General features: G+C 30.2%; 2 protein-coding genes across 2 annotated transcripts; both read left to right on the top strand.

Annotated features, from left to right (window-relative positions):
- Positions 1-4718: 4718 nt before the first annotated feature.
- LOC107916853 (pto-interacting protein 1) lies at positions 4719-9123 on the top strand. Its single transcript, XM_016846223.2, has 8 exons — positions 4719-5186; positions 6550-6678; positions 7037-7287; positions 7380-7506; positions 7694-7967; positions 8156-8288; positions 8385-8471; positions 8682-9123. The coding sequence occupies exons 2-8, from the start codon at positions 6594-6596 to the stop codon at positions 8811-8813; spliced, it is 1089 nt and encodes a 362-aa protein (XP_016701712.1). The 5' UTR covers positions 4719-5186; positions 6550-6593; the 3' UTR covers positions 8814-9123.
- Positions 9124-12230: 3107 nt separating this feature from the next.
- Positions 12231-17644, top strand: LOC107916863 (transmembrane protein 33 homolog). Its single transcript, XM_016846236.2, has 9 exons — positions 12231-12597; positions 14882-14984; positions 15131-15231; positions 15454-15579; positions 15690-15810; positions 15895-15979; positions 16732-16845; positions 16957-16996; positions 17268-17644. Exons 1-9 carry the CDS (start codon positions 12421-12423, stop codon positions 17418-17420), a joined length of 1020 nt encoding a protein of 339 aa, XP_016701725.2. The 5' UTR covers positions 12231-12420; the 3' UTR covers positions 17421-17644.
- The last annotated feature ends 1459 nt before the right edge of the window (positions 17645-19103 follow it).

Genomic DNA, 19103 nt, shown 5'->3' on the forward strand with positions numbered 1-19103 from the left:
AACTTTCAAATTTGAGTTTCGATTTCGAAACTGATCTCAATTACATCCTTCTGAGATTCTCTACTATCCATAATTATAGAATTTTCATGTTAATTTTGAAATATTTACACTTTAGCCCTTTTTCACTTCTAAGTATCAAAAGTTTCAAGAAATCAACAATGGAAACTTTTGAGAATTTTAACAGTTTTGCAAAATAGTACACAAGTCAACTAAATTAAACTCTCGGGATCTAAAAAAATAAAAAACATAAGAAACAGACCTCAAATTGCTTGCCAATTGATTGATTAAAGTTATGGCTTCAACTCTATTCTTTCCTCTTCTTACGGTATGGGAGATGAAAAGATGAAAGAATGCTAAATTTTCTTTCAAATTTTGTCTTATATACTTAGATTAATTATTAATTATTCTTAACTTATTTACTTAAACCTTAATTAGTTAACCTTGTTTAGTTTAAGTTAGCGCATTTCTACATCACTTTCCACTATTCAATATAATTTCGTCTAATCAGTTAATTAAAAGTTCATAGCAATTAAAAATTTACAACTTTTACGAATTAATCCTTGTACCATGATTAACTATCAATTAGAGATAATTACTATACTTAAATTCAATAAATTACTTAATTAGACTTGTAAATATTAAATAATAATATTTATGAACTCACACATTGGAAATGAAGTTCCAAAACTATCGTTTCTGGTATCACTGAGAAACAGGCTGTTACAATTCTAATATAATAATACGTTAAACATAATGTATTTTTCATTAATATATGTAAGTTTTTTTTAGGAGAAGTTATTTTAAGTGAATTGACAATTGTAATTATAAAGAATATATCCAAATAACAATAACAATAACTAATTATTATAAAGCATGATTAGATTGTTAACCAAAATATATCTAGATTTAAACCAAAATAAATTTATACAGGAGCTAGTTATGGTGGTAAATAAACTAGAATAAATATGGACGAAAAATCCGCATACAGAAATTGAATATTTTAAAGTTCACAGAATCTTAACATTGCCATAAGCTGATGCCTCATTTACTCTAAGTTAATTATTTTTAAAAAAAAATTGTTTTTGATGATAATTTTGTTTTCTTTTTATTTTCTTATAAAAAGTTAAATATTTAAATTTAAATTTTATTATTTATACTAGCTTGAGATTAATTATTTTTCTTCCCTTTTTATTTTTTGTATATTTTAATCATTTTTTTTTCCAATAGAATCTTTTAAATAATGGCAAGTAATTAAATTTACATAAAATAATTTAATAAATTTATCTTGGTTGATAACTAAATTAAATACAAAACTTAAAATCCTTAATTTAAATTTAAATTAAATATATTTTTATGAAAATAAATAAATAAATTTAATTTTATAGTAATTCAATATGTAATTAAATTTATATTTATGTTGTAATTAAAATTGAATAAACAAATAAACTAAATAAAAAAATACAAAGATAATTAAAACCAATGGTATAATTTAGAGGTGCTCATGGGCCGGGCTTGGGTAAAAATATAGGCCCGAAATATGGGCTTGGGCAAAAAAAATGAGGCCCGTTTAGAAAACGGGCCGGGCCTCGGGCACCACTTTCTTGGCCCGGCCTGGCCCGGCCCGATATAATAAATATATTTATTTTTTTAATTTTAAAATATTTTTTACATACTTTTTTATTTTTTTAATTTTAAAATATTTTTAAAATACTTTTTTTAATTTTTTTAAAATAACAATGGACCGGGCCGGGCTGGGCCCGAGCTTATGATTTTTTCTCGGGCCGGGCTCGGGCAAAATCTTAGGCCCATATTTCGGGTCGGGCCGGGCACGGGCCAAGATTTTTTATGGGCCCGGCCCGACCCATGATCACCTCTAGTATAATTGTCTTTTTATCTAAAATTTGTTTAGTAAATAGATCTCAAATAGATTTATAATGTGTTCTTTAAACCTTAAACGGGTAAGAAGTCATTCTTAAAATCACGAGGTAAATATATCATTATCCTCAAAATACATCAAGAGAGGACGAATTGGTCTTTAAAAATTAAAAAAACTTTGCATAACAAATTCTGAGTGCTTCAGATTTCCTCAAATAATGATTCTTCCTCATTCACTAATAGGTACCTTTTAAGGACAATGTATAATCTTTACAAGATTATCTTTTATTATGATGAGATAATCTCGTTACCCCTTAACATTTTCTACCAAGACCTTAAGTAAACTCTCAAATAAGAGAAATGAGAAAATGAAACAAACAAAACCTCTCAAAGGTAAGTATACGAAGTTTAAGTACTCACAAATACAATTAAACACTTATACGATGAATAACAAATGAATTTAGCAAGTGCTTGCGAAAGAAAGATCAGTATAAAATGGAAGATTGAATATTTGTTTTTTTTATCTTTGTAAGTTTGTTTATTTTCTTCATTGGAGTGTTATTGGACCCTATGTAGATCCTCTTGTTGATTTGTAGCCGCTTGATGTTATTGGGGGGATTTTCTAATCGATGAGAGCATTAATTCCGTGAATTAATGATAATCTATAAGCATATAGGTATCGATATCCTAAAGAGTGGTATTGATACTTTACACAAAAATAGTCGTTAGAAATGATTGGGTACCAATATCTTCAAGGCAAGTACTGATACCTTAAGAACATGTATTGATACCTTGCAATATACAAATACCTAGAGCCTAGGTATTGATACCTCAAGATATGGTATCGATACTTTACCCTTCTAGATTGTATTTTTGACTACAGACTTGCAATGATCGATATATCAATCTTAGTGATAGATATCAATACATTGATGCATGGTATCAATATTTTACCCTTCTTGAAATTATTTTTGGCTACTGACTTAAAATGTACTAATACATCAAAATTGGGGACATATATAAATAATACTTTACCCCTTTAGAAAATATTTTTTATTACAAAATTACGATATATCGATACACCAATCATGGGAATAAGTATTAATACCTTAATACATGGTATCTATACTTAACCTTTGAAAGCTTGGATGACACTTTAAATAAATTTGGAAGGGTCTTGAGAGTAGTTAAAAACAATTTTGAAGCTTGAAAGCATTCTAGAAACTTATTTTTGAGTTTTTATAAGTTAAAAATTATCAAATTAATTTTCACTTATTTGATTAATGGGTTGAATTTTATTAAAAAAATTGAAAATAAAAAGTAACAAATATTTTACATTAAATTTAAGGAATAAGTACTCTAAATAATTTTATGAGATGTGTGAATTGAAACTTTTTTTTAAGATTCATGGAAGATCAATAATTCAATTATAAAATCAAAATCCATTGTTCACACCTTTCTTTTGGTGCAACATTGTTCACATTTCAGCGATAATAATTTATTCAGCAGCATAGTTCATGCTCTCTACTTTTACTTTTTAAAAGGAAAAATTAATTTAAAAGAAAATGATGAGTCGGGCTCTTGAAATTTAGTTTGATTGATATGTGTATTATTGTTAATACGTAAGGACGTGAGTTCGAGTGCGCTTGAGCGCATTATCCTCCAATTTATAAGTTTGGGGGCTATAGGTAGTTCTAGGCATTAGATTAAAAAAAAACCAGATATGATCATAACCTATAATGAAATTCTTTAAAAAAATATATGGAACGATCCCTTCAAATACTAGAATTTTCATTTTCTTCTATTAAACAAGTCGTTTTTCTCTCTCTCTTATTATTATTATATAAATAGTCACCCAACTATTAATATGTTTCTGTTTTGGCCATCTACATTTAATTTTTTTATTTATTTAAGTCTCTAATGTTATTGAAATTTAATATTTTTGTCACTCATCAATTAAATTATTAATGGAGTGCTGATGTGACCTTTTTTATTGACATAGTAACAAATTTAGTCTTCTAATATTTACAAATTTTATATCAGCTCAGTAAAAACTTTTGAATAGTTCAATAATTACCTTATAACTTTTTGAAGTTAAATGATCAAAAAGTAAATTTACTAATAATTTAATAATCTTGGGTGCAACTTTTTTAATAACTTTCAAATTTTATTAAGGCACAATAATTTATTTGGTTCTCCAACTTTATAAAAAAAGTCATTTTAACTCTCTATTTAATTTTTTTGTCTCTTTTAACCATTAAATTTGTTTTGTTGGTTAAATCATCTCAAAATGGATGAAAAAGTTATCGTTTTGTTAACTTTGATGATGTGGCATCTACGTAGTAATTTATGTATATGTCATATAATCATATAATTAATTTTTTTGAAATTAAAAAATTTAATAAAAAATTAACTTATCCATCATTTAGGGTGATTTGACACATAGAATAAATTTAAGGATTAAAAAAATAAAAAATTAAATAAAGGACTAAAATAATTTTTTTTGTAAAGTTGGAGGTCCAAAGAAGTTATTATTATTTTTATTAATTTCTTTTGAGTTTTGGACATATTCTCTCCAACTTCAATTTTTTTTGGACAGTTGTAAATTGTTTTCCAAATGTAATCCAACATTAATTTAGGATTAAGTTAAATTTACGACAAAACTGATTAACTTTTTAATAAATTATTGAAAAGAAAAAAATCTTAATAAAAATACGATTAACACGTTTCGATCTCAAATTATACCTGAAATGATGAATATCCTAATTATCAAGTTAACGTAGGACTTAAACCTAAAGGGCAGTCAACACTATAAATATCATACCAACTCAGGGTTGAACTTTAAGACTAGTTTAAACATTGAATAAAACATCCTACTTTTCCTTTCACAATTAAAATCAACCACGTAATCAAGCTGGGTGGATTTGAATCCTTCCTCAAGCTGGGTGGATTTGAATCCTTCCAATCCCAGCTCGGTTCAAGAAAAAAAAATTCAACCGGACGGTCGGTGGAGTCAACTGTCAAGTCTGGCTAGCTAGCTATCAGTGTAGAAAGAAAAATAGTATATAAATAGATAAAGTGAAAATTATAATAATAATAACAACAACAAATAAATTAAGGGAAACTGCCAGCAAAGTCAAGGCTCCGATTTTTCACTTTCATCATACGCTACGCGCCCTTAAGTTCTCTTAATCTTCGCATCTTTCGCCGGCTCCACCGTCTCAGATCTCCGGCCCAACTGTTTCGCTCACTCTCTTATTGGACTGATCGAAGTCCAAGTGCTTCTTCACTTCATCGGCGGCTATTTTCAGGTTATATTTTCTTTTATTCTATATTTTTTTTTGTATTTTCTTTGATTTTTCTCTTCGTCTTTGATACTAATTGTAGCTGTAGATTAACATTTAAGCGGATCAGTAACGCTAATTAATTTACGGATTTGCTGAGTGTTTTTTGGGAAATTATGATAAAAGAAAACGGGATTTTGAGTTTTGGCTGTTAGATTGGACCTTGTAAGTTACAGTTTGTTTGGTTAGTGGTTGATCTGCTTGATTAAGTGGTAGATGGTTTAACTTGGAGAAGTGTTTTTCAACGTTGTGCTGAGAAGAGATTATTGAAAAGAATTTGTGATCGTATCTGGATTTTGAGCTACTTTGGAACTGAATTATTGTGCTGGAAAACTTTTAGGTGGAAAAGTTGGTCAAATTCTAGGTTTGTGCAATTTCTTTTTCTTCTTTTTTGTGGTTTTACTAGCAGTTTACAGCGGCTAATTTAACGTTACTAAACTTTATATCCAATATGTTTACATGCATGTGCAATTTCAAGTTGGTTCTGACTTCTGAGTAAGAATTTCCCGTGATATCATTGAATTTTTGCTTATGCCAGGCTGCATTTATATGATGAAATGAAAGGTCTAATTTACCCTATCTCTTGTTTCTTTGGGGATATCATGCGTAATAATGAAATGCTACAATCCGTGAGTTTACAGAATTTATCATCATTTGCATTCCTAGAGGGTTCTTTTTTTTTTTGGTTCTTTCACATGCCATGTTCAATATCTTGAATGGGAGTCTTCAAATGATATGGGAGACTGCTTTGGGGAAATATATTTAGATTTAAGACAAAAATCAGATGAAGCAAATATGTTCTGTGGTACAGAAGACTTAAGATATGCATCAGATGGACATTTGGTTTGAGACAATCCAAAGGTTTTCATTTATATACAAGCCTCAAACTCACACATAGTGGAAAAACCAAATGCATTTTGCTTCTACTTTTTTTGTCCTGTGCTCTTCCTATATGTACTTTGACCTGACAATTTTGGATACAGTACGAAAATGTGACATGGCCATAGAATGTCTAATAGACATGAAAACAATGAAATAAACACAATATTACATTTTCAAACACAACTAACATGACACAGTTAATTCATGTATCATATTTGTGTTTATGATTTAACACATTTAATAATTTGTGTTTACACGATTCAGATGAGAAAAATGAGACAAGACACACCTACATGTATTTCTAGATTTATTTGTAATTTTGTTGTATTGATTTGCAGCTTCTATACCTGCAAGACATGTAAAGCATGGTGTGGTTAAGCTGTCCCCCCCCCCCCTTTTTTTTTCTTTTAACATTTATACTTACTTACATGCTTCCTTGGATTTCTAGATTGGTATTTTACAAATTAGAGATAATTGTCAAAGGATAGAGCCATGAGTTGTTTTGGCTGTTGTGAAGAAGATAATATCCACAATGCCACAGACAATGGAGGCCAATACATGGTTAAAAACTCAGCAGGTAATCCTTTGGTTGAATTTTGCATCAGCCTCTGTGTACGTGAACTAGTTTAATGAAGCATAATATGTAGGATGGCATGAACTTCTTTGGTGCTTATGCTCATAGTCAGTTGTTGTTAAATTGTAGTTTGTTTATTAGCTTTAATTTTATTTTCCTATAAAAAAATTATTTTGCTTGATTTTTGTTAGAATGATATCTACACATGTATGTGCTATTGTCTTCAACCTAATTTTTTTTACTACTCATACTTGATATTGATGCATGTTTGACTCTATCTTTTGAATGTTATGTCTGGGTATGCTTTGTGCTCACTTTACACTGAATCTGTTGGTCTAATCTAGGCTGAATTTTTCCACAGGAAATGTTGGGGGTTACCATACATCTGAAACTGCATCGAAGAGTGCTCAAACCGTGAAGGTTCAGCCTATTGAAGTCCCTGCTATTTTGGCAGATGAATTGAAGGAAATCACAGATAACTATGGTAACGATGCTTTGATTGGAGAAGGTTCATATGGTCGAGTTTATTATGGAGTTCTTAAAAGTGGAGAGGCTGCAGCGATAAAAAAGTTAGATGCCAGCAAGCAACCAGATGATGAATTTTTAGCCCAGGTTCAGTCGACAGCTATAATTCATTGCATTTATCACATCCTGATATAATTTTAGAGTTCCATATTTATATCCACTGATGTTTGGATTTTCAGGTTTCCATGGTATCAAGGTTGAAGCATGAAAACTTTGTTCAGTTGCTTGGTTATTGTGTTGATGGGAATTCTCGTATACTTGCCTATGAGTTTGCTTCTAATGGTTCACTGCATGATATTCTCCACGGTATGCATGATGATGCTTTGTTCATTGCTCCTGCTAACCATATATAGGAATGTAACAATGCTTGAAGGAAAGATCTCTTCATGATGTTGTTATAAAAAGTTTCTTCCTTTATTGACAACAAAATATCTGGTTTGTGATTTTTATGTTGTGCTGTTAATATTGCAAGATTATTATTCCTTTGATGCAGGGAGAAAAGGTGTTAAGGGAGCTCAGCCAGGCCCTGTTCTGACATGGGCACAAAGAGTGAAAATTGCTGTAGGAGCTGCAAAAGGGCTTGAGTACTTGCATGAGAAGGCTGATCCTCACATCATTCATCGTGACATAAAGTCTAGCAATGTGCTCATATTTGATGATGATGTGGCAAAGATTGCAGATTTTGATTTATCTAATCAGGCTCCTGATATGGCAGCCCGTCTTCATTCCACTCGTGTACTTGGAACCTTTGGTTATCATGCTCCTGAGTAAGTTATCTGTTATATTTATTTTGTCGAACTTAAATAGTGTATTGAACTTTGGTACCTAAAATGAAGTAGATTTTCATATGATTACTGAGATGTTTCAGGGAACAAGCATAAAATATCTAAAATATCTTCTTATTTATAGCTTGATTTAAGATAGAATGCCTTGAAAATTGACTGTTTTTTGGCAGATACGCGATGACTGGGCAATTAAATGCCAAGAGTGATGTATACAGCTTTGGTGTTGTGCTGCTGGAGCTTTTGACTGGAAGAAAACCTGTTGATCATACTTTACCCCGTGGACAGCAAAGCCTAGTGACATGGGTACTCTTCAGCAACTTGTTTCTGTATATCCAGCCTCTGTTTCATTGTTAAACTTTTCAGGCATGGCTGATTAATGAGAGCTTTGAATTCTGTTAGGCTACACCAAGACTTAGTGAAGACAAGGTTAGGCAGTGTGTTGATCAAAGACTAGGAGGAGATTATCCTCCCAAGGCTGTCGCCAAGGTAATAATATGCTTGGTTGCTCCCAATAATATCTGTTTTCTATTCACACCCACAATTTCCGTGTTATGCTAATATTTTTAAGAGGCTGCATCAAACCTTGTTTTAACCTTAAACCTATCATGGCCAGATGTTTCCTTTGGTATGCTCACTGAAAGCTAATGTGATCTGTCATGTATGTATGCCTAAAGCAGTTTGTTGTTCTGATTGCAGATGGCTGCAGTTGCTGCATTATGCGTGCAATATGAAGCTGATTTTAGGCCAAATATGAGCATCGTTGTCAAAGCTCTTCAGCCACTGTTGAATGCCCGGCCTGGACCTGCTGGTGAAACACCAAGCACATAAATATGCGTATGTCCTTCGTTCTCCCACTCTTTCTATCTCTGTTCTGTCTGTGTGCGCAGAAGTGTTCACGCAATCAAGCATCCAGAATTTATAATGAGGGGATAAATTTTAGAAGGTGATGATAATTTGTTTATTCAGAGTGCCGTATGCATCTATTATATACTCGTATTCGATTTGTTCATAACGTGAGGTGTTCTTTTAATTATTATTGTTATTATTATTATTTAGGTTCTTGCATATATATGTTGATGGTCTTCTTGTATCTTTTTTTGTCTAAATTTAATCATAACCTTATCTTCCTTTCATGAAACTGTTAGCTTTTCCTTTTTCTTTTAAATGGTTATGCATCTTTGATTGCTCGGATTACAAGAAATCACCATGAATGAAAGAATATATTATGGACAAGCTAGATTGTACCCGAACTGAGCTGAGTTCAAGCTATAAAAAGTTAACTTCGTGCTTAATTAGGTGAGGGAAGTGGTGTTGTTTGAGACCGAATTCAAACTTTTATGTTCACAATATAATGCTTTTGCCCTTTAGGTTGTTGGCCAAGTTGATGTTTTTGTTATCCTAATTAACAAGTAAAAAAGTTAAAATGGGTTCAAGTATAATTTAAAGTTGAATTCGAATAATCAGTATTTTATTTATAGTTGTTGTAATCTTATATACAAAGCAACCTATGTTTGGCATTTGTTTTGATAAGTCAATATGTGCATTTTGCAGATTAGTGCTACATTAGATTAAGAGTAAATTGATTTTTTTTGTTAAAATTTTTATCTACTTGTATTATTAAAAACTAACGTCGTCAATGAAATAATCAAATAATGACATGTCATGTATCACATGTATCTCATGTTGATATAAATGGATCATTTTAACTGTATAAATTAATAAAATTTTTAAGAGAATGACTTGTTTGTTCTTTGATCTGATGTATAATGATTGCTTTATTAATTTTTTTTTGTAAAAGAGTTGAAACGCAATTTAATTTTAGTACAACGACTTTTATGATACTTTTATCAATAATTCATTGACGGGTTTTACATTTAAATGGTGATGGTTTTAATTTTAACCCAACAAAGCACATAAAAAGCATGAAAGTGTTATTTTGCGTTTTGCCTCGAAAACGGCGACGGTTTTGTTTAACTCTTTTTTGAAAAGCTATGAGATATTACTAAGCTTATGTTGGATAAGCTTAAAAAGATAATTTTAAAAAGTTAAGGGTTGAATTTAAATTATAAAAAAAATTATTTGGTATGTTAGTTAAAATTAAATATTAAATATAATTTGATATTTTGATAAAAAAATAATAGAATATTAAATGAAACAGAATAAAATAATAAATGGTTGAATTTATTCTATATTAAGTAATAAGTCTCTATTTACTTATAATTTTCTAAATTTTTTTGTAGAAAAAAAAATCTATGTATTATTTTTTATGGTGGACTATCAAATGTGTTTAAAAAATTAAGCTGTTGAAAATATTATTTTTCAATTATTGAATTTTTTTAACACTTTATCAAACCGGGCTTAAGTATATTTAGTTATGATAATATTTTTTATGAAAATTGTAATTATATTATTTAAATTAAAATTTCCATCACCATCCTAGTCAATTTATTTTCTCGCAAAATAGTAAATAATTGTTTTATTTATTACTAGAATATGTGAAAGCATGAAGGAAGTCCCTATACTTAGGGGTGAATTGCATTTCGACCCCTCTATTGTAAAAATAGGTAAATGAGCCCTTATACATTTCGAAACGTGCAAATTAGCTTCATCATTAAATTTTATTTGTTAAATGATGACGTAGAACGTTAATTTAAATGGTTAATTACTAATTTGGCCCTTGAATTATAGCTAAAATATCATTTTGATTTTTTAAAAAATTTCTTAACAATAGTTCTAAAAAAATTAAAATAAATATAAATTATTAAAAATATTAAAGATTATGTTAAAATATTTTTAAAAATAAAAATTTCTAAAAATTTAAAATATATATGTAAAATATCTAATTTTTTAAAAAAAATTATTAAAATTTCAAGTCGAAACCAAAAAACCAAGTCTTTTTACAAGACTTTCTTCCCTATTTTACAAAACCCAGAAAAATAAATAAAAAAATTATATGCTTGATCGAAGCCATTAATACATAAATAAAAACTTGATTGAAGCAAAAAAAAAAAAATTGAGTACTCACTTTCATATCTCCTAATGGTGTGTAGCCACCGTTATAAAATTTCGATTACTCTTTTTCCCATCCCCTTGGTTATTACAAAATTTCCCATTTGAAGATCTTATTGTTTAATACTCTAAGAAGCTTTGATCTTTAAATTGCTGGGTTTAACAATTTTTGGCTCTTAAAATTTTAACATAAATTTCTAGGTTCTGAATAAGGATCCCGTTAGAATTTTTAATTTAAAATAAAACCCCAAAACCATCAACACATCTCTAGAGGTAGAGAAGCAGTGAAAGGAGCTCATTGTCTTCATCTTCTTCTTTGTTGCTAAAGAGAGATGCAAAATCAAAAAATTTTGTTTACGGTAAATGTATTGCTTCTTTAGTTTGATTGTATTTTAAAAGTAATAAAACCATGATTTTATTGAAATGGGTGTTTTTAAAGTTGCACCGGAGAGCGATTTCAACAAAATTAATGTCTCATTGCATTAGATAGTTCTCATGAAATCGAGAATTTTATTGAAAATGAAAATGTTTTCCATTATTGAAAGAGAGGTCAATTTTTCAAAAAATAAAAATCATTATTCACCGAAAAAGAGCATATTTTAATGTAAGTTTTGGCTTTAATAAATCTAGATTTGATTTTGTTTTAACATAAAATTTAATATTTTTAATATATTTTAAATAATTTTCATAATTTATACTTATTTTTAAGATTATTTTAATATTTTAGAATTATTGTTAAGAGTTTCTTTTTAAAAGAATTAAAATGATATTTTAGCTATAGTTTACGGACTAAATTAGTAATTAACCATTTAAATTAACGTTCCACGTCATCATTTAACAAATAAAAATTTAACCGAAGCACTAATTTGCACGTTTTGAAATATATAAGAGTTAATTTACTTATTTTTTCAGTAAAGAAATCGAAATACAATTCATCCTTAAATACAAGGGTTTTCTTAATACTTTTACCCACTACAATATGCTTGTTTATCACACTTTGACTGAGTCTAATTAAAATTAAACATTAAAAATATTAAATTATTTTGAAAATGATTCTGCAAACTATGAAAAATAAAATATAAAATTTCAAATAATTAAAAATTGCATATATTTGGCTTGTTTTTATTTATTATGAATAAGATAAAAATTAAAATTAACATATTAATAGTTAATGATATAATTTCCCCACTCCCCAACCTATTATATATAGGAGAATAATACGTTTCAGCTTGCTCGAACCGCGTCTCCGTAACATAAAATATTTAATTTAATTTTTTTATAAACGATAAGATTTATTTAAAAAATTAATTTACATAAACCCTCTAGTTTATGAAATTAAAAGAAAACAAAAAAATAAGCAGAATTGACAATTTAAACAATTAACCCACAACAATGTCAATTGGGAACAAAAGTAACACAAAAAAGGATGGGAGAAGAGAGAGAAGATTCGCAGAAGCTGAAGAAGATGGCGGCGGCTGCCTACGATTACGAGAACGACCCAAGGTGGGCAGACTATTGGTCCAATGTCTTGATTCCTCCTCACATGGCATCTCGCTCCGATGTGGTTGATCATTTCAAGCGCAAGTTCTACCAGCGCTATATCGTATGTTTCTTGTCTTTCTTTTTCTTTTTATAATAGTCCTATCAATTTGTGCTTTGGGTTTATTTAAGATTTCCGGTTTGTTTCTCTACGAATTTGGAATCTGGGTTTCTTTCTGTTTTGTGTTTGTCAGCTGATTAAGAGAGAATTTGCAATTTCACGTTGAAATTTTTTTTTGTAACCCTTGTTTATTGTGTTGTGTGTTGGTAGGTTAGAATTTGATGGTTGGAACTTTTGGTATATGGGCTTTTCTTTTTCAGCTCAAATCTTATTTTGTTGTTTTTCAATTTTGGAACTTGTGAATTTATATATGATTTCTTTGGTAACTTGAAAACAAACCATCTATGGGTAGGGATGACATACGTCACTAGCCACTGCTTCGATTTAACACATTCACTTCTTCTTGAGATAGTTTTTGCTACTTCAGTCTTTAAATGTTAGCTATCACTTGACCCTTGACCCCTCAGGAAAAAAAGCCATTGCGGTAAAAGTACTATGGAGGCCCTTGTACTAGGACTCAGATTGTATTTTGCTCTCCCTACTTAAAAATTGGGCAAATTAGGCCCTATAGGTTAGATCAAAGAGCAAACTGGTCCTTCTATTAATTTCATCCATTTCTACGTTTAAAATTTGGTTCCTGTACATCAGCATGAGATACACATGACACGACACATGTCACTGTATGGTTATTTCGTTAGCCACAACAGTTTTTAACAATACAAATGGATCAAAATTTTAACAAAAATGACTAATTTACTTTTTGATCCAAAGTACAGGGACTAAGTTGCCCATTTTTTAGTAGAGGGGGCAAAATGCAATCTAATTCCTAGTACAGGGGCTTCCATGGTACTTTTACCAGCCATTGCTTAGTTTTTTTTGCCTCAACATCATGATATGTGCAAGTACTAGGATTTGGACTAGTTCACCTTATGACCTTTTTTGATCACCTTTTGAATTTGATATTGAGTTTTGGAGCTGGGGACCATGCTTGATTTCTGCAAATCTTGAATTAGTTAACATAGTCATCAACAAATAAAAGATGTTAAAGAGTAGTAAGAGTATTCGCTAATATTTATTCCACTAAGGTGATTCCATTTTCTTTTATATTGTTTTACTTTAGTTCCTTCAATAGTACATGTTTTATTTTCTAACTATGGTAGTCCATTCCATTTCCACTGTTACCATTGTGGTATCAATGCCATTGGCTTCATGGTACTGGAATTGGGATATATGGACTGGGTTTGGTGTGGTTTGCAATATTGTTTTCATCCCTTTTATGGCTTTTATTAAATCAATTTGACTTAATGCAATATTGGATGAATTTGCTTGCTTCTTCTTCTGCTCAAAAGCTCTAATATGTCTTGAAGTACTTCCGGGTTAATTTCTTTCTTTCTTTTGCTACTTCCTCTATGCGATTTGCTTTTATTTTCTATAAAGTTGTTAAAAAAACAATAGTAAATGGTGGACAACAGGTTCATTATTTATTAAGAATGAAAACTTAGAGTGTAATACTACATCAATTCTAACATAATTTTTATAGATAACATGAAAACTATGCACTTTGTTCTTCAAATTCAAGGGTGCAATTACAATTGCTATTCTTCAATATATTATACATTTTTGCATCTAAATGGACTTTATTAGAAAATGTTTCAAAGGCAAAAGAGCAAGAAAGCAACGAATAAACAATTCCTAAAATTCTGTTATAAAGCAAAAGCTAATAGAAAGTAGCAAAGTCATGTTTTAAATAAGAAAATAACTAAAAGGTATCATCAAACCTAACATAACGATTCAATATAACTGTTGACTTATGTTTCTATTATCCTATTTGCATATGAAAGTTAAAGTCACAATGTCCCAAACCTAGGATCCCTCATTGATCCTTGCCCAAATTCCTTCCACTCTTACCATTCAAGTCCATGCAACTCATTTTGTAATTCTTTACATTGTATAGACATTTGGGTTTTACATTAAAACTAGTTTTCTGCAATTGGCTTTTCAAAACAAAAATCAAAGGATAGAAGCAACAATTGGATGTAATCTTAGTAATTTATAAAATGATCTACATGCTTGAAAAATAGAACCAGAGGGAAACTTTGTCCTATTCCCCGTGATGGAACTTGTCTTGTCCATTAATGTTGTTTACATGCAATTTCTTGCAATGATTAAACTTTTATATCTATATGTATGTCTATAACATTCTAGTACACTCACCTTTCAGTAATATTCTAGTATTGTTACATGACAACTCATATCTGATGATTTATGGGATATGTTTTATGAACAGGATCCTGACCTTGTGGTAGAGGCTATGTCATCATCAACACCATCTGCTTCATCATCAACCTCATCATCATCAGCGAATGAAAGCACTCGAGCACGCAATGCAGGTAAAAACTCGTTTTTGCCAATGAGGTCAGACAAAGAAGCTAATATTTGCACTAAATAACATAAAATTGTAGAATTTTTTGTATTTGCTCGTCCTTATTAATGAGCTGTTTCCTTCATTGAAATCAATCCTAAATTTGTAATTTAGGCTCAACCACTAGAAGTTCAAGGGCATCAGCAGCTGCCACTTCAAATACAACTTCTATGCGCTGGGATCGGCAAACAATACAATTTTCTGTCAATGCTTGGGTATACTACCTACCCTCACTCCTTTCTTTCTCCGACATGTGCGTATTTGCATATTAGGAAGTGATGAGTAAAATGTGCATTGTATTTCCTGATTTGTTCTTGCAATCTGTCTGTGAGAGACCACGAGTTGATTTTAACGACTAATAAATCATTATGAAATTCTAAGCCGGCTGCTACCTTTCGTTTCCTGCCAATATATTTTGGTTACATTTTCTCTTGCAGGTTTTTATCGTGGCTGTGCTTGCCATCTTTCCACTTGTTACTAGAACTCTTTCTATTAGAGCATATCGACTGTCGTTCATGGGCACTGCTTGTTCCGCTCTATACTCTTTGTATGCACTATATGGGGTACACTTATTTCCACTAACTTATCATCCTTTTAATTTGATTAACTTATCATCCTTTTAATTTGATTTACTGAGGTTCTTCTCTTGAATCGAGTCTTTTTGTTTATGCAGATACCAAGGGCCTGGAATTTGCAGGCTATTCAAGTGTATTTTCAATCAATAATTACAACCAAAGATTTTATCTACTTTATCTACAGCCTTACGTTTGTCACTTCTCATCTCTGCCTTAAATGTAAGCTTTCCTCTGTTCCTAAATAGTTTTAAGGAATTCTCTTTATCATTTAGTGTGATGAATCAATATTATTCTTTTCTGCAGTTGCTTTGATTCCCATTTTATGCCGAGCACTTGAACATGTTGCAAAGTTCTTAAGGCGTAATTTCAATCGTTCTACCTTGTACAGGTAGATCTTTACTCATATATGTATAAACCATCTGCTATGACAGAGTGCTGATTTATTTTATCCTTTATTATTTTAATTAATTATCAGACTATTAACATTATAGTAAAATTCAGTTAATTCATTGATGATATTCTTCAAATGAAAATGCTCGACTCTCAGATGGACAGAAATCACATGCTATTTTTTCCTCCTGTTATTTTCGTTCTTTTTAAGAGTATGTTATGATCATTATTGTTATTTTTTTCCCATTTTAATGTTATAAACATACTCTTTCATAGATGGGGGTGGAGAGATTTGAATCCATAACCTCCTTGGGCCTCGCCTTGTCTTTCCATCCCCTAGGCCTTTGCTTCAGTGGCTTGTTATCCTTATTACTTGGTAACACAAAATAATGCTAAACTTCAATTCGAGTAAAACAACGTTCTTAGTATTACATACCATTTAAGATAATAGGACAGTAGCGTTATGGCACTGTAAGGAAGATTTTACACAACTTTCGCAGAAGATAATGGTACTAATGAAACGGAAAGCTTACCTTTCATGAATGTTAATCCGAAGTATTTATCCCCTTTTTTTTTTCATCTTAACCAATTCCTCAGATGCAGAGTAGTTCAATTTGATTTACAACATTCTTTAATCTCAACCCAAAAATGGGTGAAACGAAATCCATGTCATTTGTGGATGTGCATGTCCGTACTTGAAGGTCTAATTGTCGATTCCTTTATTTATACTTTCTCCTTTTGTTTAAGCAGGAAGTATTTGGAAAATCCTTGTTTGTGGGTAGAATCGAACACCATTACTCTTAGCATACTCTCTTCACATGCTGAGATCGGAGTTGGCTTCCTTCTAATCATTTCTTTGTTCTCGTCAGCTTCCTATATCTTTTTACCATTTTTGGTTTATTTTTCATTTCTAAGCCAATAGATACCCCTCCTCCAGCTTTCATAGTTTGCTGAATTTTGTATTAAAATTTTCAGGTGGCCACGCAATATCATACAAACTTTCATGTACTGGCAGGTCTGTAATGCTTCTTTCTTCTGTCACCTCTTTTTTCTATTGGTTAACAATTGTCTGGATGGTATGATAGGTTGGTAGAGAACCCATTTTATGCATGCTGAAAACAGTGTTGGAATGGATGTCTTTAGGCTAGGAAACTTATTGATCCTATAGTGCCCTTTTGCATGTTATAGCTTTTTGTATTATATGATCTTTATGCATTATTCTTAAAATCATATTTCAAGAATGAATGAATTAGGCTAAACCCCTTTTTCCCCTCTCTGACAAATAGCTATTAAAGCTTATGTACCGTGCTCCGGTTGCAACTGGTTACCACCAAAGTGTTTGGGCGAAGATCGGGAGGATGGTTAATCCTTTTGTCCAGCAGTACGCTCCGTTTTTGAACGGTCCGGTTTCTGCAATACAGCGATGGTGGCTCAGATAGGAAGTCAAAAATGGCCAATATGTAGATGAAGATGAGGATGAATTGTTCTACACAAGGTTTAGTTTGCATCTCTTTTTTTTTAGATTAAAAACTGATTTGGGATAAATGATGATATGGCCATCTTGACTGTAGAAGATGGGGTTTAACACTTATTCAGCTAATTACAGCCTTCTCTTGTTCTTAACCTTATTAGACTTTTTTGTGTCAATCATTAAAATTGTGTTTTTTTTTGCCCTTTTTGATTTCATGGCCTTAAATTTAATAAATACAATGAAATTCATTTTTTTCTTTTCTATTGAATATTATTTAATTTGCTTTTTTCATTAATTGAATTAGTTTTAACTGACTTAAAACTAATTTAGAGATTGGGGTTGGCTCCTTTTCATTACTTTTTTTTGTCTATTATTATCCCATGCATATTAGGAGGATCCTAACCCCTATTTAGACCCTAACAAGGTAGACCCAGCAAAATTGATATTATTTCATTTTGATTAAATAAGATACATATTATAAAAATTAAAGGTATCTTAATTCTAGGGCCTAAATGAATCGAATTCGAACTTGAACGTACAAATTTTTGTTCATATTTGTTTGTTTGTTTTTAAGCTTGTTCATGTTCAGTTTGTGTTTGTTGAGAATTTTAAATTTTTGTTCATGTTCGTTTGTTTAATGTTCACAAATAATGTTAATAAATAATAAACAAACAAACAATAAATACATACACATTCATATATTGTTTAGATATAAAATAGTCAAATATAAATATTAATAATTATATTATAAATAAAAAAATACAAACCAAGATAATTTTATTAATATATACTAACGGAACAATAAAGGAGTTTTAAGATAATTTTATTAATATATACTAAAGGAATTTTTATAAAAAAATATCATTAATAAATAAACGAGTCAATAAACGAGCTTGTTCGTAAACATAAACGAACATAACACACCTCTCTGTTCGTGTTCGTTCGTTTATTAAACGAACATAAAAATTTTGTTCATACTCTTTTATTTAGCTTAATAAACAAATATAAACGAATGTTATATGAACGGTTCGCAAACAGTTCATCGAACGTTCTGTTCATTTACACCCCTACTTATTACATATGAAAAAAAGATAAAAATGTCATAAAATTTTGTAAAAGCTAAAAATTTCTAATTAAAAATAGATTATAAAATCAAAAGAGGGATATTTTGATAAAACTTTTCAAAATGGTAGTATCGTAATTTTTAGTCGAAATGTTTAATTAAAAAAATCCTCAAAATTCGATTTCAAAATAAAAAGTAGGGTAAACTAAAAAAATAGTCACTTTTGTTTGCCCCAGATTATATTTTAGTCACTTATGTTTGAAATATTACGTTTTAGTCACTTCTGTTATCATTTTGTTACGAAATAGTCACTTTGCAGTTAAGCTCCATTACCTCCCTAACGACAATCCTACGTGGCAGTCCAAATGAGTTTTAAATGCGAACTTGGATGTCCAACTGGGATAAAAATAGTTTTTTCAGTCAAAATGAAAAATAAAATTAAAAGAAAAAGAGACAAACGGTTTTTCTTTTTCAGTTCAAAGTGTAATTAATTTAAAATTTTTAATTAATTAAATTTATTTTATTAAAAACCTATTCTTATCCTAGTTGGACATCCAAATCGGTATTTAAAACCCATTTGGACTGTCA

Source organism: Gossypium hirsutum, chromosome D08, assembly GCF_007990345.1.
Source record: "Gossypium hirsutum isolate 1008001.06 chromosome D08, Gossypium_hirsutum_v2.1, whole genome shotgun sequence".
Taxonomy (NCBI): domain Eukaryota; kingdom Viridiplantae; phylum Streptophyta; class Magnoliopsida; order Malvales; family Malvaceae; genus Gossypium; species Gossypium hirsutum.

Excerpts from the sequence above, each read along its gene's own strand:
- LOC107916853 (XM_016846223.2), top strand. The coding sequence starts at position 6,594 with ATGAGTTGTTTTGGCTGTTGTGAAGAAGATAATATCCACAATGCCACA. Across the intron at positions 7,507-7,693 it reads ACTGCATGATATTCTCCACG|GGAGAAAAGGTGTTAAGGGA; the intron begins GTATGCATGATG and ends CCTTTGATGCAG. Across the intron at positions 8,289-8,384 it reads AGCAAAGCCTAGTGACATGG|GCTACACCAAGACTTAGTGA; the intron begins GTACTCTTCAGC and ends GAATTCTGTTAG.
- LOC107916863 (XM_016846236.2), top strand. The coding sequence starts at position 12,421 with ATGGGAGAAGAGAGAGAAGATTCGCAGAAGCTGAAGAAGATGGCGGCG. Across the intron at positions 15,580-15,689 it reads CTTTGTATGCACTATATGGG|ATACCAAGGGCCTGGAATTT; the intron begins GTACACTTATTT and ends TTGTTTATGCAG. Across the intron at positions 16,997-17,267 it reads AAACTTTCATGTACTGGCAG|CTATTAAAGCTTATGTACCG; the intron begins GTCTGTAATGCT and ends TCTGACAAATAG.